Below are 19,140 nucleotides of genomic sequence, written 5' to 3' on the forward strand. Positions count from 1 at the left end.
TCCTTGTGCTCATCAAGGGGGCTGTCCTGGGGGCATCTGTGTGCTTGCTGTAGCTTTCATCCACCTGTGGAACACCTTCTCCCCTTGGCAGCTGGACCTGCAGGATCTCCTGGGCTTTTTGGTGCGAGAGCCCCGGAGATGCGCTGCCAAGGGCCACGTGGCCTCGCTGCCTTCTGCCTGCACACAAGTGAAGGAACGGGTTTGTTCCAGCCTAGCTCGGCCGGCTGTGCCCGTGAACAGCAGCAGCAACTGCACAAAACCCCCTTTTAACCCTTCCCAAGGTGCTGAGCAGCGATCATGTTGAAGACCAGGGCCAACAAAAATGCGGAGTCAGATCCTCACTAGCACGTGCTCATCTCATGCTAATCGCATCGGGATCTGGATTGAAGTTCGTAGCACAGGACACACCTGGGTGCCTACTGCAAACAGCATGCGGCGTAGGGAGCAGGCAAACTGGTGCAAAGGTGCTTCCTGGCCCAGTGTGTGAAGGGGAACGGGAGGAAAGTTTCCTGCTCATGGCACGCTAGGTCTCTGCGCCCTGCCGTGGGGCTTATGGCATCAGCCCTGGTTGTGGGGATAGGTGGGTGTCCTGGGTGGAGCAAGACGGAGCAAAGCACATGGCTGGTTTCAGTCTCTGCTCGCTGTCTGCCGGTCGTTGTCTGCTTCTCTCATTCAGGTCTGAGTTTTGTTTCTTCTTCCAGTGATCCCCAAAACACCAGGTTCAAGCTTGGGTTTCCCTAGCTGTGACACAGCAGCCCCAGCAGCTGTTGGTTATGGCAGCGCTCGCACACTGCTTGTCCCCCACCTTCCCTGCCTCAGTTTCCCTCAGCCATGGTAGGGGAACAGCAACTGCTGGGCTGAGGGCACACGGCAGGGCTGCTGGCAGCAATTTGTGCTGACAAACACAGGGCACGGGGCATTCACTTCCTAGGGAGATGTTTATACTTAGCCTGCAAATGACGGTGATATCTCTACATCAGCCTCGGCAAGAGCTGGTGGCTGCTGGTACCTCCGTGGGGAGCAGAGCAGCTCCCTTTTTGCCTAAAACCTCTCAGGATGGAGACACGGCAGCAGGGTGCCACGGGGAAATCAGGACTCTGGCTGGCAGGGGAGGCTCAAAGCCCAGGGGATGCCTGCGGCTCGGGAGCAGGGAGGGGAACTGGAGGAAAGTTTCTCGTTCACGGTACATTAGGTCTCTGCATCCTGCTGTGTGCCTTGCAGCATCCTCACCTCAGCCCCGGTGTGAGCCAGGCGTGGGTTTTATGAACGCAACCCAGGCTGCATGCACAGAGGTGAGGCGTTTACTGTAAACTGAGAGGGGCGGTAAAATTTTTAAGGGTCACTCAGCGTCTGTTGGGGGTAGGAAAGCAAAGCACTTGGCAAACGCCTTTATAAGTGACTTTTTAAGTACCTTTTCATCCCGAGGTCTGGGCTTGCTTTGCAGCCCTCTCCCGGGAAGGCTGTGCTGTGTCCCAGGTGATTTTCCCAAGGTCACTCAGATGGCTACAAGCAGAGCCCCCAGCTTTAGCTCTGCTTTAGGCACTGGCCCCATGCTGGTGTCTGCAGGATGTCACTTGTCAGCCGTCACTCGCTGCCCTCAAGGGGCAGTGGAGGTGGTTGAGTTTAAGCCCTGTGCACATCCATGTGCCAGTGTCACGGCTCTGCAAGCCCGTCCCAAACCCAGGAGTCTCAGCAGCAGTTTTGGGGCAGGCCATGTGCTTGGAAACTGAAGTGGAAAATACCTCAGAGCTCCCAAATTGCTTCTGAGGCTAGCTGAATTTGTTCCAGGCACCCAGATTAGCAAAGACTGACAGATTGAATCTCACAGAGGAAGTGCGTATCTTCTTTCTTTCTTTTATGTAAAGCAGTGGAAACTCGGTGGCATTTTGGCTGTTGGGCTGTGGAGCGGCTCAGGGCACGGATCTGGGCATGGAGCTGCTCCTGTGCCAGGTCCTGTCCTGATGTCTCCAACCTGCTCCAGCAGGCTGCGGGAGCACCCAGATTAAACCCCTGCTCCGATCCCTCCCTCGAGTACAGACAGACCCAGTGGAAACCAAGCTCTCCGAGCACCTGAAAACTGACTCCAGAGACCTGGGGCAGGGACAGGGGCTGAACAACCCTGGCAAACCCCCTACAGACCAGCTCTGCTAGGGCTGAGAAAATGGGATGTTGCCAGAGCCATGGGGAGTGCTGGTCTAGCACCAGACTTTCCTAAGCAGTTCCCATAGCATCACTCCCACATCATCCCCCTGCAAAGGGTATCAGGGCCCTGACTGCACTAATTGGTCTTAATTAGTCTGACCAGACTCACCTGGATCCTCCTCCCACACCTTCTCCACCCAGTTTGACTCCCAGTTACACATAAGCCTGGCTCCTTGCCTGGACCAGCCTTTAGACAGATGTTCTGGTGCTGTTCCCTGTTTTCCTGGCTTGCTCTCAGCTGCATTGTGCTCACTAATCACAAAGGATGTGGTTGTGATACCAGGTAAGAAATCTGATTTTTGGGACCAGATTTCATGACTTTTAGCCAGCGCTGAGGATAACACTGCTTGGCTTGGAGGTAGGAAATGGGGATTGAGGAGACAGCTGGTACCAAGTGCGTGTACTGACAGCTTCCATCGACTCGGAGGAATCCAGCAAGATGTGGCTTGTCCCAGCTCCTTGCCGTGGTGGCTGACTGCAAGGATTTGCATGCAGGCTGGCAAACAGTGCAAGCAGCCCTCCTGACTGCTGCCTTCCTCCCTGGTGCTTCTGGGGTGCCCCGTGCAGGGGGGAGATCAGCACCCAACTCTACCTGAGGCAGTGGGGATCCTCCAGAGCTGAGTCTGAGAAAGATGTGCTTGGGGAAATCCATGCTGGAGGTGGCTGTGGCTTCTGATGGGATGCCCTGACCTGTCTCAGGAAGCTTTTATTGAGATGGAGTTGCCTTAAATTGTTACCCACGTGAAAACTGTGGGTGGTGGATGGGCATGTGGGATGTGGTGGGGTAATGGGCTGAGATCCCAGTCCTGTGCATCCCATCTCTGCTTTAGGTTGATGTCCAGAGCACTGAGCGGATGCTAGGGGGATTTTCCCTGAAGCAGATCTTATCTACCAAGCTCTTAATTGTTGTCCCCCTTGTTTTTTATCGGTGGGGAATAAGCCACTTAGGGAGGGATCAAGAGAAGCGTTTCCCTCTGGCTGGCTGCTTGAGTTAGGTGTACATCCTGCTGCTGGCAGATATGGGGTGGATGCTGGCAGGGGAACAGCCCTTTTTGGGGAGGATGGCAGGCAGGCATTGCTTTCATTTTGGGTTGCCTGCTTATGTGGGTACCTTGCACTCCCACCACCAGCCCTATTTCCCTTCGTGTTAGGTTACGCAGAGATGTGGTGTGCCAGCTGCCTGCTCTGTCTGCAGGCAAGATGCAGGGAATACAGACTGGGTCCTTTGTTAGTAGCTGTGAATCCTTAAATAGCAAAGAATCTTGTCTGCAGGGATGTCATGGCTTAGTGCTTGGGTGGGAGGATGGGATGTATTGACAGCTGGCTGCAAGAAAGTTAATGCATCAAGGTACCACTGGAGGGTGGAACCTGGGACTGCTCCTTTCCCACATTAGCTCTGGCTTTCCTCGTCTTTAGCCACTGCTGTTTGAATTCATCGAGACCACTGGTGCATGTTGTCCTGGCCTTGCTGAAGGACCTGTTGCCCTGATTGCCCTGAGCGAAATCACAGGTAGAAAGTGCTCACTTGTCCCGAGGGTTTTCTGTGTGACACGGAGCCCAGCCACTGCCAGCTGAACCCTCAGCTCCCTGAGGAGCTGCGTGAGGCCCATGAAATGTGAGGAATCGTTACGTTTTGGACTGATGATGAACTTGAATATGGCGAAGTTTGGGGAACTTGTAGGAGGGATGGGGACCTGCAATAGGGAATGTTGCCAGAGGGGCAAATATCAATGCCTTTGCTCAACTATGATACCACACCTGAAGGCAATTGCTAGGGGATTACAGCTCCTTCACTGTGCTTTGGAGAAGCCAACATGCTTCTCTAGGCAGGATCAGGTACGTGGGGGTTGTTTGCCCAGACAAATTGGGTTTAAACCTTCAGTGACTGTCTCAAAACTAGATCTAGGTGGATGGAGACAACTAAGGTCCTTGTTTCCCAAACAAGTTAGTAAGCTGGGTTACAAATATCTACAGGCTTTCTGTCTGCAAATAGATCTGGCCCGATGACTTCAGGGTGAAGGTGTGTGGGTGAGCAGCAGGCTGATCTTTGTCGAGGGCCTGAGGCAGAGCGTGGGCGCTGTGCAGGATGTGCTCATGGCTGTGGCCAGGCCTCTGTGCTGCTGGGTTTCACCCTCCCAGACACGTGCGGAGAGGAGAAATGCGGCTGTGGTTTTCCACTCCTTTTTTTGCTGGAGCTCCACGCCAAGAAGCTGGATGCCGACAGATGCCTCGGCTGCTAAAAACCCTTCCATATCTTCAGTGTCAGATTGGGTTTCCTCTTTGTCCACAGACGTGAGCAGGCAGGGCAGAAAAACAAATGAATTGTGCTCTGGGCAAAACTGGCAGAGGCAAGCGGAGCTGCCAGCCGGGTGACTAACGGAGCTTCGTGTGCTGCAGCGAGGTGAGCCTGGCCCCGGGGAGCCAGCAGGCCCCAGATGCAGTGTGGTAGCCAGAGGGTTTCTGTTTTTTTGTTTTTGTTCTTTTTTTTCATAGGAGGAGGGGTGTGGGAGTGCCCAGTTTGTGCCCTTTAAATGCAGAAAATGCTGCTCAAGGAGGGTTTGGAAGTCCCTCTGCCACAGGTCTGTTGCAGAGTGGCTCCCTCTGCCCCTTCTGCTGCTTGGAGCCGCCTGGGGTTGGGGGCAGGAAGAGCTGAGCCCCTGGGAGCAGCAGGGGCTGCTTGTTAGGCGGTGGTGTGTGAGGCCCAATTTATTGGGGTGGGGTAATGCTGTGCTGCTGCCTGTCCAGCATGACCTCCTGCTGCTTGGTAATGCTGGATATTGCCTCAGTTCTCTGCAGCAAGAAGGGGGGAAAAAAAGATATTTTGTTAGGAGGAGCTCTGTGTGTTGTACAGCTTTGGCTGGGAAAGTGAGCGATGGCACAGAGGCCTGGCTGCTGCTGGTGGCGGTTTCCACAGAAACTGCTGAGTGACACCGGTGTCTCCGGCACGGCGCTGAAGCGTTGCTCGAGGTGTTGTGAGGGACCAGCTGGCAGACCTGGGGCCGGTTCAGGGTCCTGTTCAAAGCCTTTTCTGACCTACATGGCCTTAAAGGACAGGCAGGGGCTGCTGTACCTGAGTGTGGCTCTGCCTGGGGCAAGGTTGAGGCCTGCAGTCGGGTTTGGCATGGAGTTACGGGGATTTATTAAGGAGATGTGAGGGCAGTCCTAAATCAACTCATGTGAAGCGGTGAGGTGGCTCAGCTGTGCTTTCTGCTTTCTCCTGCATGCCATTAAGCTCTCTTTTGTGGTGTCATGGGGGAGAGAATGTCTCATCTCACATAGCTCCAGTATTAAACCCCAGGTTGGGGATGTGCCAGCCCTTCCCTGCTCCTTGCTTTGGGGCTTCTGCCACAGTGGGAAGAACTGGAAGCAGGGAGCGTGCCCGGGGCAGCCTTCAGAGCAGCTGCAGCAGGCAACAGCTATTTGTGGTCCAAAGTAACTTCATCTTCACCCATTCTTCACTTACATCTTTGCTCCTCCTCCTTTCCCACCCCTGTATTGAGGAGGAATGGGCACCATTATCTACAATTCAGCATCACCAAAGCTTGAAGGTTTTGTCTCCTGACCTCCCTGCTGCTCGCCCATCCCCTGGCACTTCTGTTTCACACGTTTTTGAGTTGCAGTGCTCTGTAAACAGGAAATCTGAATCCCAGCTAATCCCCTGTCTTGCTAAAGACACACACGGGAAGGCTGCGTTCAGGGTGGAGGTAGATCAAATGTTTAAAATGCCCTCCAGGGTTTCAGATCAAATTCTACATGCCCGGGGCATTTTCTCTCCCAGCAAACAGTTGCAGGCTCAGAACACAAGGGGAAGCTCTTAAACTGTAATTGTGTTTTATTTTGTTTTTCCTCTTTTTTCCCTTTCATGTTTGTTCTGCTTTTGTCTTGGTGATGGCAAGAATGCTCTATCTTTGGCCTTGAGTGGGAAGGCAGGGAGTTGTTTGCAAGCTTCTGCAGATGTTCAGTGAAGGCCTTTTGTGAGACAGGAAGGGGCAAAGCTGCCAAACCATCAGACCTTTCTGCCATGCATGCTGGAGCAGTCAAGTACAGGTTTAGCAAATGAAAAGACATAATAATCCTTGTCCTTTCTTAGAGGCTCATGTTTAATGCTTGTATTAACAACCTGCTTGTTTGTGGGTGTCAGTGGAAGTGGTAAAATGTACGTAGTTCAGATTCTTTTGTGTAAGAGAAAATCAGAGAAGTGCTTTGATTTTTGCCTTTGTTCTCTGAAAGTAACCAAGAAGGATTCTTAAATCTAATTGGATTTTCCTCTTGGCAAATCAGTGTTATAAATGAATTGGAGCCAGATGCAGGTTCCTAGTTTGTTTCTTCCCCTATAACGTAGTGTTGCTGTGGAAAGTTGCAAATGGATGCAAAGAAAGCAGCAGGCTGCAGACTGTTTCTTCAAACTTTTCAAACCCATTTCAGAATCTTTATTTGAAAAAAAAAAAAAATCACAGCATCTCAAGTGTTATTCAAACACATTTAATAAACAAAGAGAAACAGTAGCAAAGGGCACTGACACGTGACAAACTGTACAAAACCTCCGGGTTTGCAGGCAAACCTGAGGGGAGGAGCCCATGGCCCAGCTGCAGGACTGGGGAGCTGCTCAGTCCCGTCACCCTGCAGCGAACCATGCCCCCTTGGCCTCAGCCCACTCAGTCACCCCTGAGAAAATCTATTTTTAAAAATGTGCAGAAACAAAGACACTTCAAGAGGTTATTTCCAGTCTTGCCATAATGGAACAATTTAGGCCACTGGGAAAGTGTAAAAAAAAAAAAAAAAAAAAAAAAAAAAGGTCATGCTCTCTGTTCCTAGGATTAATGCTCTCAAGTGAACCTTCCCAAGAGATGCAAGCACTCTTGGATATCCAGTAGCTCTACCCTTGCTCACTCACCCTACTCACAACATGCTATTTCTTTTTAAGAGTGAATGGGACAAATTTATTCTTAATTCAGTGATGGTTTTTATATAGTTGTGACTGAGTGAAAGGCAACAGAAGGAGAAGCCCTGTCTTGAGCACAGAAGGGATGCAACTTGTGCATAATGCTGAGACCAGCCCCTGGTCTCAGGGCAAAGGTGACTTAGCACAGTCAGCGAAGAAATCCTCCGCTGGGAATGGACCTTCTGGGATGGATTTCATGCCTGGTCCTAAATATCGCACAAGAAGTTGAGTGTCCAGTAACAACCAGATCATTTTCCTACTGTTAACTCTTTTTGTTGCACTGAAAGACCACGCAATTGAAGCCAAGGGGACTTCAATCTTCCCCTGGAGAACCAAGATGCAACGCTGATAGTCTGTCCTGTGTATCGGTTAAACAACCATTCCACTCAACTGGTAGTGGTAGTTCTTAGGCTCTCTCTGGCTCGGTGGGGAGAGTGATGGTATCGCTCTTGCATCAGGCAGTCTTCTGGTGGGCTTCAACATGTATGGTGCTTTTGGAGATACAAAAGAAGCAACGAGGTATTTTATTTACTCGAGCTGTACTGGACAGAACGTCTCCCTTCACACGATCGCTAGCATTGCTGTGAGCTCCACGGTTTGAACAGGAAGGTGCTCAGCTGGCACTGATGTGACAAATGCGGCTCAAGCAGTTCCTGTTGCCTTTAGTTTGCTATTTCTTGACCAGTTCCTGGAGACTCCCTCCTCCAAGGAAGGGAGAGAAGACAGATGAATGTGAGAGTCAGAGGGCTTTTTAGGCTGTTAACTTGCATACATGCACTTCTGGATTTCTCAGCTGTGACCACAGATGGACAATGACTGAGGCTACGAGATACTGACAGAGGAGAGATATCTATACACATCACAGTGTTATTTAGGCCCAGCCAAGGCGTGTGGTCTAATCACACCAATACCATCTCAATACATTATAAACAGGGAAGATGGAGAGAAGAAGAGCTGGCTGCTCAGCATGATGGCAAGCCAGCGGCGTTTCAACAGCCTGTAACTGACACGATGTGAATTCAAAGACGTTTGGCATGGCCTCTTGTTACCAGGATTAAACTAGCACAGAGTATTGACCAGTCACTCTTGAGAAGGAGGCAGAACCTCCAGAGGAGGAGGTATATTGGCAAAGAAGGATGGGAAAGGCCAGGTCAGTGTACATACAGAAGGACTGAAAAGAGGCCAAGTGCAGCAGTGTTGCTCAGTGCCTTTGCTGCTGAACTGGCTGTCAGACCTTTAGTAATGTTCTGCTACCCTTGAGGGTAGCCCTGCCAGCAGTAAGTGATCAGGTGGGAAACGCCTGTTTCTATCTTAACACTTAAAGGAGACCACAGGTAGCTGAATTCCTCCAGGAAGAAGCCCGGCTCCTCAGTCCAGGTGAGGAATTTTCTGATACTTTACTGAGAATCACCTGCTCTGAGCAATGTCTGTGAATTCCAGCATCTCTGAAGCTTTGCGTTTACTGTCAGTTTGGGACTTGACTCAAAAGACCCAAATACCAGGACACTTAGGCTACAAAGAACAGTCCAGGATGAAAGGAGAAAAACATGCAGCAGTGAATTCCTAAGAAATTCCATTTACCAGACAAGGAGGGACATGCCCTTGGTTAGGGATGGCACAGGTTAACAGAGGAGAAGCAGTGACTGCAGTTTGGCTAAGATTAGATTCCAGAGGCACAAACAAACATTTTGCACATCCATCCAAGGCATTCCAAAAAAAAAAAGTCACAGAAGTCGATACGCCACTTTGGACAAGAAACATTACAACAGTTTGGCAACTTTTCACCAACACCACCCCTCCCCAGCTCTGTGATGCCCCTCTGTAATTTGAGGTGGTCTCTTGAAGGTGGGTACGAGGGGGCTGCAGATAAATCATTGGGTGTAAATAGGGGATCTCTTCCGCAAAGAATCTCGTGGGTGAAAACAGACCTACCTGCTTGCTACAGTACAAAAGAAATTCTGCCCTAAGTACTCTGGTGAGAAGGAAGGCAGCGGAGCTCATGCTGCTGGAGACAAACAAGGCAAAGCTGAACTTGGCAGCCACAAGTCCCTAACCTTGTGACTTTGCACCAGGCTAAGATATGGTCATGGCAAGGTAGCAAAGGGGAAAAGATGTTGCCACTCTTCTTCAACAGAGAAGCGTACAGGACAGAACTATTATTCTACCACCACTCTGGGTGAACACGGGTCTCTTTATGCATGAGAAGCAATGGGCTTTGGAAAATGTCAGGAGCCCATACGTAATAGCATTAACAGCATGACCCACGTTGGATGTACACACAACTCCCCTCCCCTTAGTATCTAAACTCAGCTCTTAGGAATGGAACAAGGAACAAATACAAAGCAAGAATGAAAAAAGTGTTTTTCTTTTTACAAGTGGTTGCTTTGTTCCTCCTTTTAAAACCCTGTTCTGATCTGTGTGTGGGGGGGTGGCTGATCAGGAGGGGGAGCGTTGCAAGGTCCTTGCACTTTTCTGGTGGTGGTAGACCTGGGTGCAAGAAATGGCACAGCTCAAACAGATCCTCCCACCCGTGGCAGCCTGTGCAAGGTGGGACTGACTATGAGGGCCTGGGGACCTGAGCAACCTTTGCAAAGGCTCCATCTGGGAATCCAGCCCAGCCATTGTTGGAAAAATTCAATACAGCGCTGGCCAAGAAAATAAAATGGATACTTGTAGAAAGGACTATCCAACTGGAAGAGTCTCTTCTTTTCTTGGTTTCCAGAGAAGGAGGGAAGCCTTTGGTTCTGACCAGAAGTACTCGCCATTGGCAGGACAGGCTCGGCTTTGTGTTAGCTTGGTTACTGTACAGGGGCAAGGTTGCACTGCGGAGAGATGCTCTGCCCAGCTAGATTGCCCTTTTGACATCTGGGATTTTTAGAGGAGTAGACACTTGAATTACATCCGGGATCCTCGCTCTTGAAGAATCTGAAAAATAAGTAAATAATAATTTAGACAACTTCAGATGCGTAAGTTCTTGTTTCGAATCTTTTTTTTTTTTTTTTTTTTTTTGCAAAGTTTTACAAAGGCAAGATGGACTAACAAGAGAAGGAATGAGAGCACCTTGCTGGCTTTTATCACAGAATCACAGAATTTCCTAGGTTGGAAGAGACCTCAAGGTCATCGAGTCCAACCTCCAACCTAACGCTAACAGCCCTCCACTAAACCATATCCCTAAGCTCTACATCTAAACGTCTTTTGAAGACTTCCAGGGATGGTGACTCCACCACTTCCCTGGGCAGCCTGTTCCAGTGCCTCACAACCCTTTCAGTGAAGTTCTTCCTAACATCTAACCTAAAACTCCCCTGGCTCAACTTAAACCCATTCCCCCTCGTCCTGTCACCAGGCACGTGGGAGAACAGGCCAACCCCCACCTCGCTACAGCCTCCCTTGAGGTACCTAAAAAGAGCGATAAGGTCGCCCCTGAGCCTCCTCTTCTCCAGGCTGAACAAGCCCAGCTCCCTCAGCCGCTCCTCGTAGGACTTGTTCTCCAGGCCCCTCACCAGCTTCGTCGCCCTTCTCTGCACCCGCTCAAGCACCTCGATGTCCTTCTTGTAGCGAGGGGCCCAAAACTGAACACAGTACTCGAGGTGCGGCCTCACCAGAGCTGAGTACAGGGGGACGATCACCTCCCTAGCCCTGCTGGTCACGCTGTTCCTAATACAAGCCAGGATGCCGTTGGCTTTCTTGGCCACCTGAGCACACTGCTGGCTCATATTCAGCCGACTATCCACCATCACTCCCAGGTCCTTCTCTGCATGGCAGCTTTCCAACCATTCCTCTCCCAGTCTGTAGCTCTGCTTGGGGTTATTGCGCCCCAGGTGCAGGACCCGGCACTTGGCCTTGTTAAACTTCATGCAGTTGACCTCAGCCCATCGGTGCAGCCTATCCAGATCCTCCTGCAGAGCTTTCCTACCCTCAAGCAGATTGACACACGCACCTAACTTGGTGTCATCTGCGAACTTACTGAGGGTGCACTCAATGCCCTCATCCAGATCATCGATGAAGATATTAAAGAGGACCGGCCCCAGCACCGAGCCCTGGGGGACGCCACTAGTGACTGGCCTCCAACTGGACTTGGCTCCATTCACCACGACTCTTTGGGCCCGGCTATCCAGCCAGTTTCTAACCCAACGAAGCGTGCGCCAGTCCAAGCCAAGAGCAGCCAGTTTCTTGAGGAGAATGCTGTGGGAAACAGTGTCAAAAGCCTTGCTGAAGTCAAGGTAGACCACATCCACAGCCTTTCCCTCATCCACCCAGCGCGTCACTCTGTCATAGAAGGAGATCAGGTTCGTCAGGCATGACCTGCCTTTCATAAACCCATGCTGACTGGGCCTGATCGCCTGCTTCCCCTTCAAGTGCTGCATGATGACTCTCAGGAGGATCTGCTCCATGAGCTTTCCTGGCACTGAGGTCAAACTGACAGGCCTGTAGTTTCCCGGGTCTGCCCTCCGGCCCTTCTTGTAGATGGGCGTCACGTTTGCTAGCCGCCAGTCGATTGGGACCTCCCCCGATAGCCAGGACTGTTGATAAATGATGGACAGTGGCTTGGCCAGCTCCTCTGCCAGTTCCCTCAGTACCCTATGTATGTTACTGTAATGAATGGCAAGCTGGTTAAAACTGAGACCCTTCTCTAGAAACCGTGCTTAGCTGCCTTCCAGGAGTTAAGAATATAAACTTCAGTTTCTGGGGAAAAATGGACTGAGGTAGGAAAAAGTGTCTGTCTTTTCCCTACAGTATGCTTCAACCACAAAACGTGACCAATCTCAACAGTCATTGCTATGATGTCCTCCTTTTTCAAGTCTTTCCTATATTTTTTCTTTCTTACAGAATTACAAAGTGGCCGAGGTTGGAGGGGAGCTCTGAAGATCATCCAGTCCAACCCCTCTGCCGAGCAGGATCACCTAGAGCCTATTGTGCAGGATGGTAGCCAGGTGGGTTTTGAGTGTCTCCAGAGAAGGAGACTCCACAACCTCTCTGGGTGACCTGTTCCAGTGCTCTGTCACGTTAAAGAAGTGCCCCCGTGTTCTACCAGAACTTCCCTTTCACATTCAGCTGGAACTTCCTTAATTTGAAATGTACAATAAGCCACGAAATCTTTTAGTAAGGTAAGCTCATGCACACGGGGGGAAATAGGCAAGCTGGTACACAGAACTGCTACCACAAATTATGGATCTGCTGGTGTCAGAAGGGTTCTTCTTAGCACGGGAGGATCCAAGTCAATAGGCCTGAGCAGATGCCTTACCTTTGCCTTCTCACTGGGCTCTTTGACAATGCCGTTGGTGGAATTGTTGAGTTCCCTGGACACAACACAGAGGAATTCTGCCTGGTCTTCGTTTCCGTAGTTATAGGAAGATCCAATGCTGATTAGCTGTGCAACAGGAGACAGCCAAGGTAAGGACCATCAACAAGTCTTGACTTTTTGCTTTATTCCTGCAATTGCTTTGTGAGCTACAGCTGGCCAGGGAGACCTGTTCTGACCTGAAGTGTCAACAAGCCAAACCCCTTCCAGCACCCTCCTGTGTCACAGGCTTTCCGGTGCCTTTGAAAGGCAGACTGAGAAAAGCTCCAGAGCCCTCTAGTGGCACCTGGAGCCTCACGAAGAAATCTGTAATGGTGAACACATTTCCCCATCACTGAGGGCAGAAAGAATAAAAATAAATGCATCAGGCTTTGCAATATATAATGCCTCATTCAGATAAGGGCAGGGCAGTGCAGACTCTTGGTCCAGGCTTCCTGATGCAGACTGTATGTCTGTGTTGAACTTGTCTCAAATCTGGCCTTCTGACTTTGATGTATAAAAACTGGAAAGGCAATTCCTTACCACAGGCAAATGTTAGATTAACTAAGGGACGCGTAGCAAACTGGCACCACTCTTTGCATAGGAGCCATCGGGATGGAATTTGGTATCTGCATAAATAGGATTGTTATATTACTGTTATGAGAGGTCTGGACTCGATCCAAGAAATCCCATCTGTCTCATATTTATCATTATTACATTAAAAGGACATCCTAGAGTGCAGCGCTAATCTGTCTTTTACAACTCTGTTCTGCTTTCCAGATAGTAAACCTAAAAAATCTGAAGAGAGCAATGTGGTTCTTATCAGCTGTGTATATCCAGGAAACTTTAATGTGTGGTGTGCACCCTAGCTTCCACGTTGTCATGGATTTTAAGAGAGCTTCATGTTTATGGGGCATATGCAGTCAGCAGCTTTCCCAGACAGATGACTACTGATATAGTTTTGCTGTAGCAAGACTTGGGGGCTGTCATTACTGACCTGACATACAGTTAATAGATTTTGTTTGTGTTAAAGACGAAAGATAGCCACACGAAACTCTTTTTTTTTTTTTTTTTGTTCCCCTGCTGCCTTGACCTTTCAGCTGTTGGACACTTCACACCACTCACCACTGTTTACTCAACAAATGCATGGTATTTTGGTAGATTTCCCAAACTACTGAATCATGGGTGGGTGGAAGAATGTATTTCCTTTTTTTATTATCCTACAAAACCAGACGGCTGCTCGAGTCAGCCTGCTTATGGGTACCTGTTCAAATTTCCACCCATCAGACATCGTGGACACCATCTGCGTGAGCTCCTCCTCTTGGCACTGCAGGACTCTGTACACGTGCTTCACAGGTCCCTAAAGCATGGAGAAAAAAACAAGTAGGAGTTTAATAATTGTTGCACTGGTATCAAGCAAGGAAACTAATTAGCCTAAATTAATGGAGTGTCCTGCTCTGCCTTATTTGAGGAAGGCTGAGCCACATGGACTGAAGTTTTATTTTTGTGACTATCCAATTCTAAAACGGGCACGTACAGTTGGTACCCTTCTCTTAAAAGCCTTCCAGGTGCCTAAATGCAACTGAAAGCAACACTTTTGTTTTCAAAGCCATTTACTGCTTTTTGAGAATGTTTCCCTTCTGAAATTGAATCTCCTGAGTATGTTAGTATCAGTAACAGGAAAAATGGCCACAAAAGGACAACCGTACAGGGCAGAAAACAGTTTGGAGAAGAACTGAACTATTCTTTACCTCCTGAAGCTGTGTGTTTTGGTTCATAATTCCCCATCTTTGCTCCCAGTCCCTCTTATTTAACCGTTCATTGCCTTTCCCTGCAGCGTTAACCAGAAGACCGGCCTGTTCTTGTGAAGCCGTAATGGATACTTGTTCCTAGCTGTGCCTTGGATCTCACTAAAAACAAGGGTTCCTGCTGTTAAAGACAACTAAGCTAAAAACTGCTACTGGAAGTGCCTGCAGCCACATGTCCTACTACGCTACAGAAACCGACTGACTTCAGAACGTAAATATCATGTGCATTACTTGAGAGGTTCTGTTCTCGTTATCCCGTATCCGCTCCTTCACCAGTCGCACGAGAGATGCGATATTGTAGAACTCGGCTTCTTCCAGGACCCCTAAGAAGGGAACAAAAAGCAGAGACAAATTCTGCTCCTTTATGCAGGGCGGAGTGAAGATGATTCAGCTACAAGGATGCAACACCTGCTGCTGACTCCAAACCTCACCCACGTGTAAGCAAATCCTCGGGCGCTGAATATGACTGCTGCTGATCTCACATTTCCAGGCTAGAAGGCAGCTGTCACCTCCTTTGGGGAATTACAGGGTACTTAAAGATCATCCCCCTTTCCTTGGGCTTATCAGAAACCTCATGGCACAATCTCTGCGGTGTTCCCTCTCTAAGGGGAAGTCACCAAAGCTGCCTGCTCCTGCAGAGCTGCTGTTACTGCTGTCTGTGGGGGGAGAAGAGCTGTTCTATCAGATCATTTGCTCTGCTGCCAGAAGCCTTTGTGTTAAGCAGAGCAGTGATGGGCTGTACCATAAACTAGAGGCCTCTGCTTCCAGGAGGATGCAGGATCTAATGATTTAATCCCTTTTAACGAGAATCCTTCTGGGAAACTGAAGGCTAGCAGTACCGCTGGGAAGTTTTTTCTCTTACCTTCTTCTGCGAGCTCCTTGTTTATGATAAGCTTCCCGTGGCGGAGGTAGTTCAGTATTGGGCCAAAATAGGTGGGGTCTCTATCGATGAGATATGCGCCTGTCTCATCCTGTAGAGTGTGCACAGGAAGGAAGCAGGCAGAGTTAAATGGTACTAGAAACAATTTCATTTAAAAATGACAAATAGAACAGTTTTTCTATGAGAACACAGACTCCTTTGCCTGTAAAGGTTGAATTAGTGACCCCAGGCTTTATCCAACATTTTTTTCAGTACCTGAACCCAGCTACAACTGTTGCAGCTTGATGGTGCTGGCAGATGCCTCACGTGAAGTACTTCTATGAACAGAGTTCATATAACCAAAGGGAAAAGCAGCACTTAGCAGTTTTTCTTCGCTGCAATAATAAAAACACAAACCTGGTGTTCATGCTGTCTGATCTTGTTTTCCAGACTAGTTTATCTAGAAAAAATTGCATTTCCAGTTCTGGTAAACAACATATGATAAACTTTAAAGGAAGCATTTGTTTTTCTTTCTACTACTAAAAATGCAAATTACAGCATACCAGCCCTGTCTCTGAGCGGTGTCTGGCAGGCTGGCATACAACAACTAATGTCATCAGCTCACCAACAGCTCATGACTGAAAGCATCTCCCGAACCAGCCTGGAAGGGCTGACAGAGGCTGTGCAGGAGGCTGCCACATCATCTCCCTAGAGCAACGTCTGACCGGCCACGCAGGCTGCTTTAAAGCGACAACAAAACGTGAGGTCTTGGGGGTGATGTGGGTGGCAGGGGGAGGGCTGGACCAGATCTTGGAGGGCTTCTCTGACTTTAATGACTCTGTGCTCACCTCCTTTGTTTGCTGAGGGCAGTGATGGCTGTGGCCACGAGGAGGTTTTGTTCCAAGGAGGTTTCACCTTCCTGTGGTGGATCCCACAACCCCCAGCCACCTGCACAGCCCTCACCGTGCCCCGCAGCTACGAACACCAACCCCCTGCCAACCCTTCGCGGTAACCGGCGGGGGCTCCAACACCGGCCCCGCCGCCGCCCCCTCACCTTGTCGGAGCCCAGCTCGGGCCCGTCCTGGCAGCAGAGGCGGCAGAGGAAGGATTTGGGCTCCCTGCACAGCGTCTGCCGGGTGCTGACGAAGTACGTGCCGCCCACGTTCAGCCGCACCCACTTGGAGGCGGCCGGGGCCGCTCCCGAAGCCCCCGGAGCGGCCGAACGGGGGCTGGGCGGTCCCGGGACCCCCCCGGCAACCGGCGCGGGGCCGGGGCTGGGGGTGCGGCCCCGGGGGGGCCCCTCGGCCGCCGCCAGCTCCGCCATGCCCGGCCCCGCTCAGCGCCGCCCCGCCGCCATCGCCGCCCGCCGCTTCCGGGGCACCGCGGGCGGAACCGGAACCGGAGGGGAGGGGGCGGGACTTCCGGCGCGTTGCTTGGCAGGGGACGGCGGGCGCGGCTCAAGGTGAGCGGGGCCGGGGGGGGCTGAGGGCAGCGGGCGCCGCCGGGGGGGCCCCCAGCGCCCCCTCAGCACCCCCTCAGCGACCCCTGGTCCCGGGCCCTGTCCCGTGTCCCCCCCCGGTCCCTCCCGAGCTCCCTCCCCAGTCCCAGGTCTCCCCCTCCCGGTTCTGGGCCTTGTCCCGGCCCCCCCCCCCAGCCGCTACCCTCCCCCTGTCCCTTAGGCGCAGCATGGCGGGCCGCAGAGCTGCTCTCAAGGCCATCGACTGGGCCGCCTTCGCCGAGCGGGTGCCGGCCAACCAGCGGGCCATGTTCAACGCCCTGAAGACCCGCAGCGACGCGCTGTCAGCACGGTGAGTGCCGGCCCCGCGCCCCCTTCGGCGGCCACTCGAAGCCTCGCTGGGTTGTGCAGCTACTGCGGGCCCGGCTTGAGCTGGTGGCTGTAATTATGGTGTTACAAAATGCTCCAGGGGATGTTAAAATGGGTTGTTTTCAAGACAGAAAATGGATGGGTTTTGTCAGGTGCTTTGGCGTCCCCTGCGTGGTGTGTGGGGGCTGCTGCAGGTGGTGTCGCTGCCTGACACTGAGTTAGCGTGGTGAAAACCGCCCAACTCTCCTGCACGGGCTGCATCCAGGTGCTGCCGGCAGCAGGGCCGCAGACTGAGTTTGCCTTGGCCATACAGAGAAATCTGTTTCAAAGGTGGGGGAATCTGCAGGGCTGGCTCTTTGTTATTAACAAGAGACCCGGAGACATTTGCAATTAAGCTCAGCAGGCTCTGTTAACTCTCTGAAAAGTAATTGTGGCAGAGAGCAAATGACAGCGTGAGGTGACTGCTGTCCCCTGTCCCCTTAGGCTGGCCAGCCTGCCGGAGAAGCCCCCCACCATCGACTGGGCTCACTACAAGGCTGCCATTGCGAAGGCTGGCATGGTGGACGAGTTCCAGAAGAAGGTCAGTACCTCTGTCAGCCTGCGCGTTGCTTTTCTTCAGAGGCCTGTATGGGGAATGTCTTGGAGTGGGAAATGCCAGAATTGAGGTGTTTCTAGTTCTGGTAGGTTCCCTTGCTTCGTGCCCTGCAGTTGGTGTTGCTCACCTTGAGGAGGTCACTTCGGTGCTGACTGTTAGGGTGAAAGCTGTGGCACTGTACGGTGAGAAAGCTGGTGGAGGAAAACTTGATAACAGCCTTTTGCCTGCAGGAGTGAGCTCAGGTGATGCCTCTCCTGGAGCAAACGGTTGGTGACAAGCACAGGTCTGGCTAGGGGAAGTGCAGGGCTGGCTGGTGCCTGCAGGGGTTGCCGTACCCCCAGGAACAGGAGAGGCTCCTGCTGAAGGTCACACGCTGCCGCTGGCCGTAGGGAAACTGGCTGCTGCGAGACTGCAAGGGCCCACAGACCTCAGCTGGATCTGGAAACTTTGTCTTGGGGAAAATCTGCCTGTGACGGGATGTGTCTGAGGAGTCTGACTTCCTTGCTTCCTCATGATGCTGTGCTTTGCTCTGCGTAGTGCTGTGATGAACGTAAGAGCATTGTGTGCCCTGGTGATGCTGCGCACTTCAGAAAAGGTTGCTTGAAGCATCCCGGTGAGCAGTGCTGCCTGGGAAGTACACGTTCAAGCTGCAGGGATCAGTTTTAGAAAGCTCGTTAACTCACACTTGTGAGAGTGTCTTAGGAAGAAAGAAGGGAACACCCTCCTGCTGCTGGGGAGAGTGACCTTGGTGTGAAGGATTATTTCAAGCAAACAAACCATTTAAAGATTTCTCCTTCAATTTACAGTTCAGTGCACTGAAGGTTCCTGAACCAGTGGACACGCAAACTGCTAAGATTGATGCCCAGGAGCAGGAAGCTGTAAGTATTGACGCTGTGCCCAGATGTTGGGCTTGTCTCTGACCTCTGCTGGGAAGGGGCAAGAAGGAAGGTGTGTTCCACGTGGTTGTCTGCCTAGGCAGGGCAGCCTGAGACGGAGCACAGCTCTGGTCTTTGCAGGCTTCTGGCTCAGCAAGATCATCTCTGCGCTGGGGAGGGTTTGGCTGTTTGGGGTTTGATCAAGATTTTGTTGGTTTACCTAGTGTCAGGATACTAAATTTGACTGCAAACTCAGTGTGTGGGCTTGTCTTCCTTGAGCATAACCGTGTTCCCCATGTCCTTTGCTGTCCTGCAGGCAAAGAACACCGCCGAGTATGTGCAAGCTTCCAAAGCTCGGATTGCCCAGTACGAACAGCACGTAAGTCTGGGTGTTGTTTGCTGAATATTCTCTTGAATCCTGCCTGGCTTACACCTTGTTCTGTCCTCTGTGTGCTTTGCTCTTTCCTGCTGAGAAGTGACTTGTAACACTTTTGTCTCTGCTCCTTCTTCAAGCTTCAGAAGCTCAAAAGCATGATTCCCTTTGAACAAATGACAAATGAAGACATGGCTGAAGCCTTCCCTGAAACCAAACTGGATATGGAGAAGAACCCGTTCTGGCCTCACAGACCGATTGCTGATCTGTAAGCTGGTCTGGAAGCGGTTTGTCTAACGACTGTCAGATTCTGTGATCTAAATAAAGTATTCCCCCTCCTGTCTGTGGCTCAAATCTTAGATATGGGGTTGCAAGGTGTTGGG

General features: G+C 51.1%; 2 protein-coding genes and 1 long non-coding RNA gene across 3 annotated transcripts; 2 read left to right on the forward strand and 1 right to left on the reverse strand.

Moving 5' to 3' along the window:
- Positions 1-6,928: 6,928 nt before the first annotated feature.
- Positions 6,929-16,413, reverse strand: KCTD2 (potassium channel tetramerization domain containing 2; the record flags this gene model as incomplete). The annotated part of the gene is made up of 6 exons (XM_082774801.1): positions 6,929-10,069; positions 12,387-12,512; positions 13,687-13,782; positions 14,462-14,553; positions 15,093-15,201; positions 16,144-16,413. 6 exons carry the CDS (start codon positions 16,411-16,413, stop codon positions 10,040-10,042), a joined length of 723 nt encoding a protein of 240 aa, XP_082630927.1. The 3' UTR covers positions 6,929-10,039.
- LOC309885156 lies at positions 11,728-15,079 on the forward strand. The gene is made up of 4 exons (XR_014318734.1): positions 11,728-11,847; positions 11,972-12,075; positions 14,260-14,441; positions 14,601-15,079. It is a non-coding gene; the product is annotated as an uncharacterized lncRNA (long non-coding RNA).
- ATP5PD (ATP synthase peripheral stalk subunit d) lies at positions 16,412-19,098 on the forward strand (the record flags this gene model as incomplete). The annotated part of the gene is made up of 6 exons (XM_082774804.1): positions 16,412-16,551; positions 16,769-16,897; positions 17,398-17,494; positions 18,316-18,387; positions 18,701-18,763; positions 18,898-19,098. The coding sequence occupies 6 exons, from the start codon at positions 16,412-16,414 to the stop codon at positions 19,027-19,029; spliced, it is 633 nt and encodes a 210-aa protein (XP_082630930.1). The 3' UTR covers positions 19,030-19,098.
- Positions 19,099-19,140: the final 42 nt, after the last annotated feature.

This window comes from Aythya marila, assembly GCF_965140915.1.
Source record: "Aythya marila genome assembly, chromosome: 18".
In the NCBI taxonomy this organism is placed as follows: Eukaryota; Metazoa; Chordata; class Aves; order Anseriformes; family Anatidae; genus Aythya; species Aythya marila.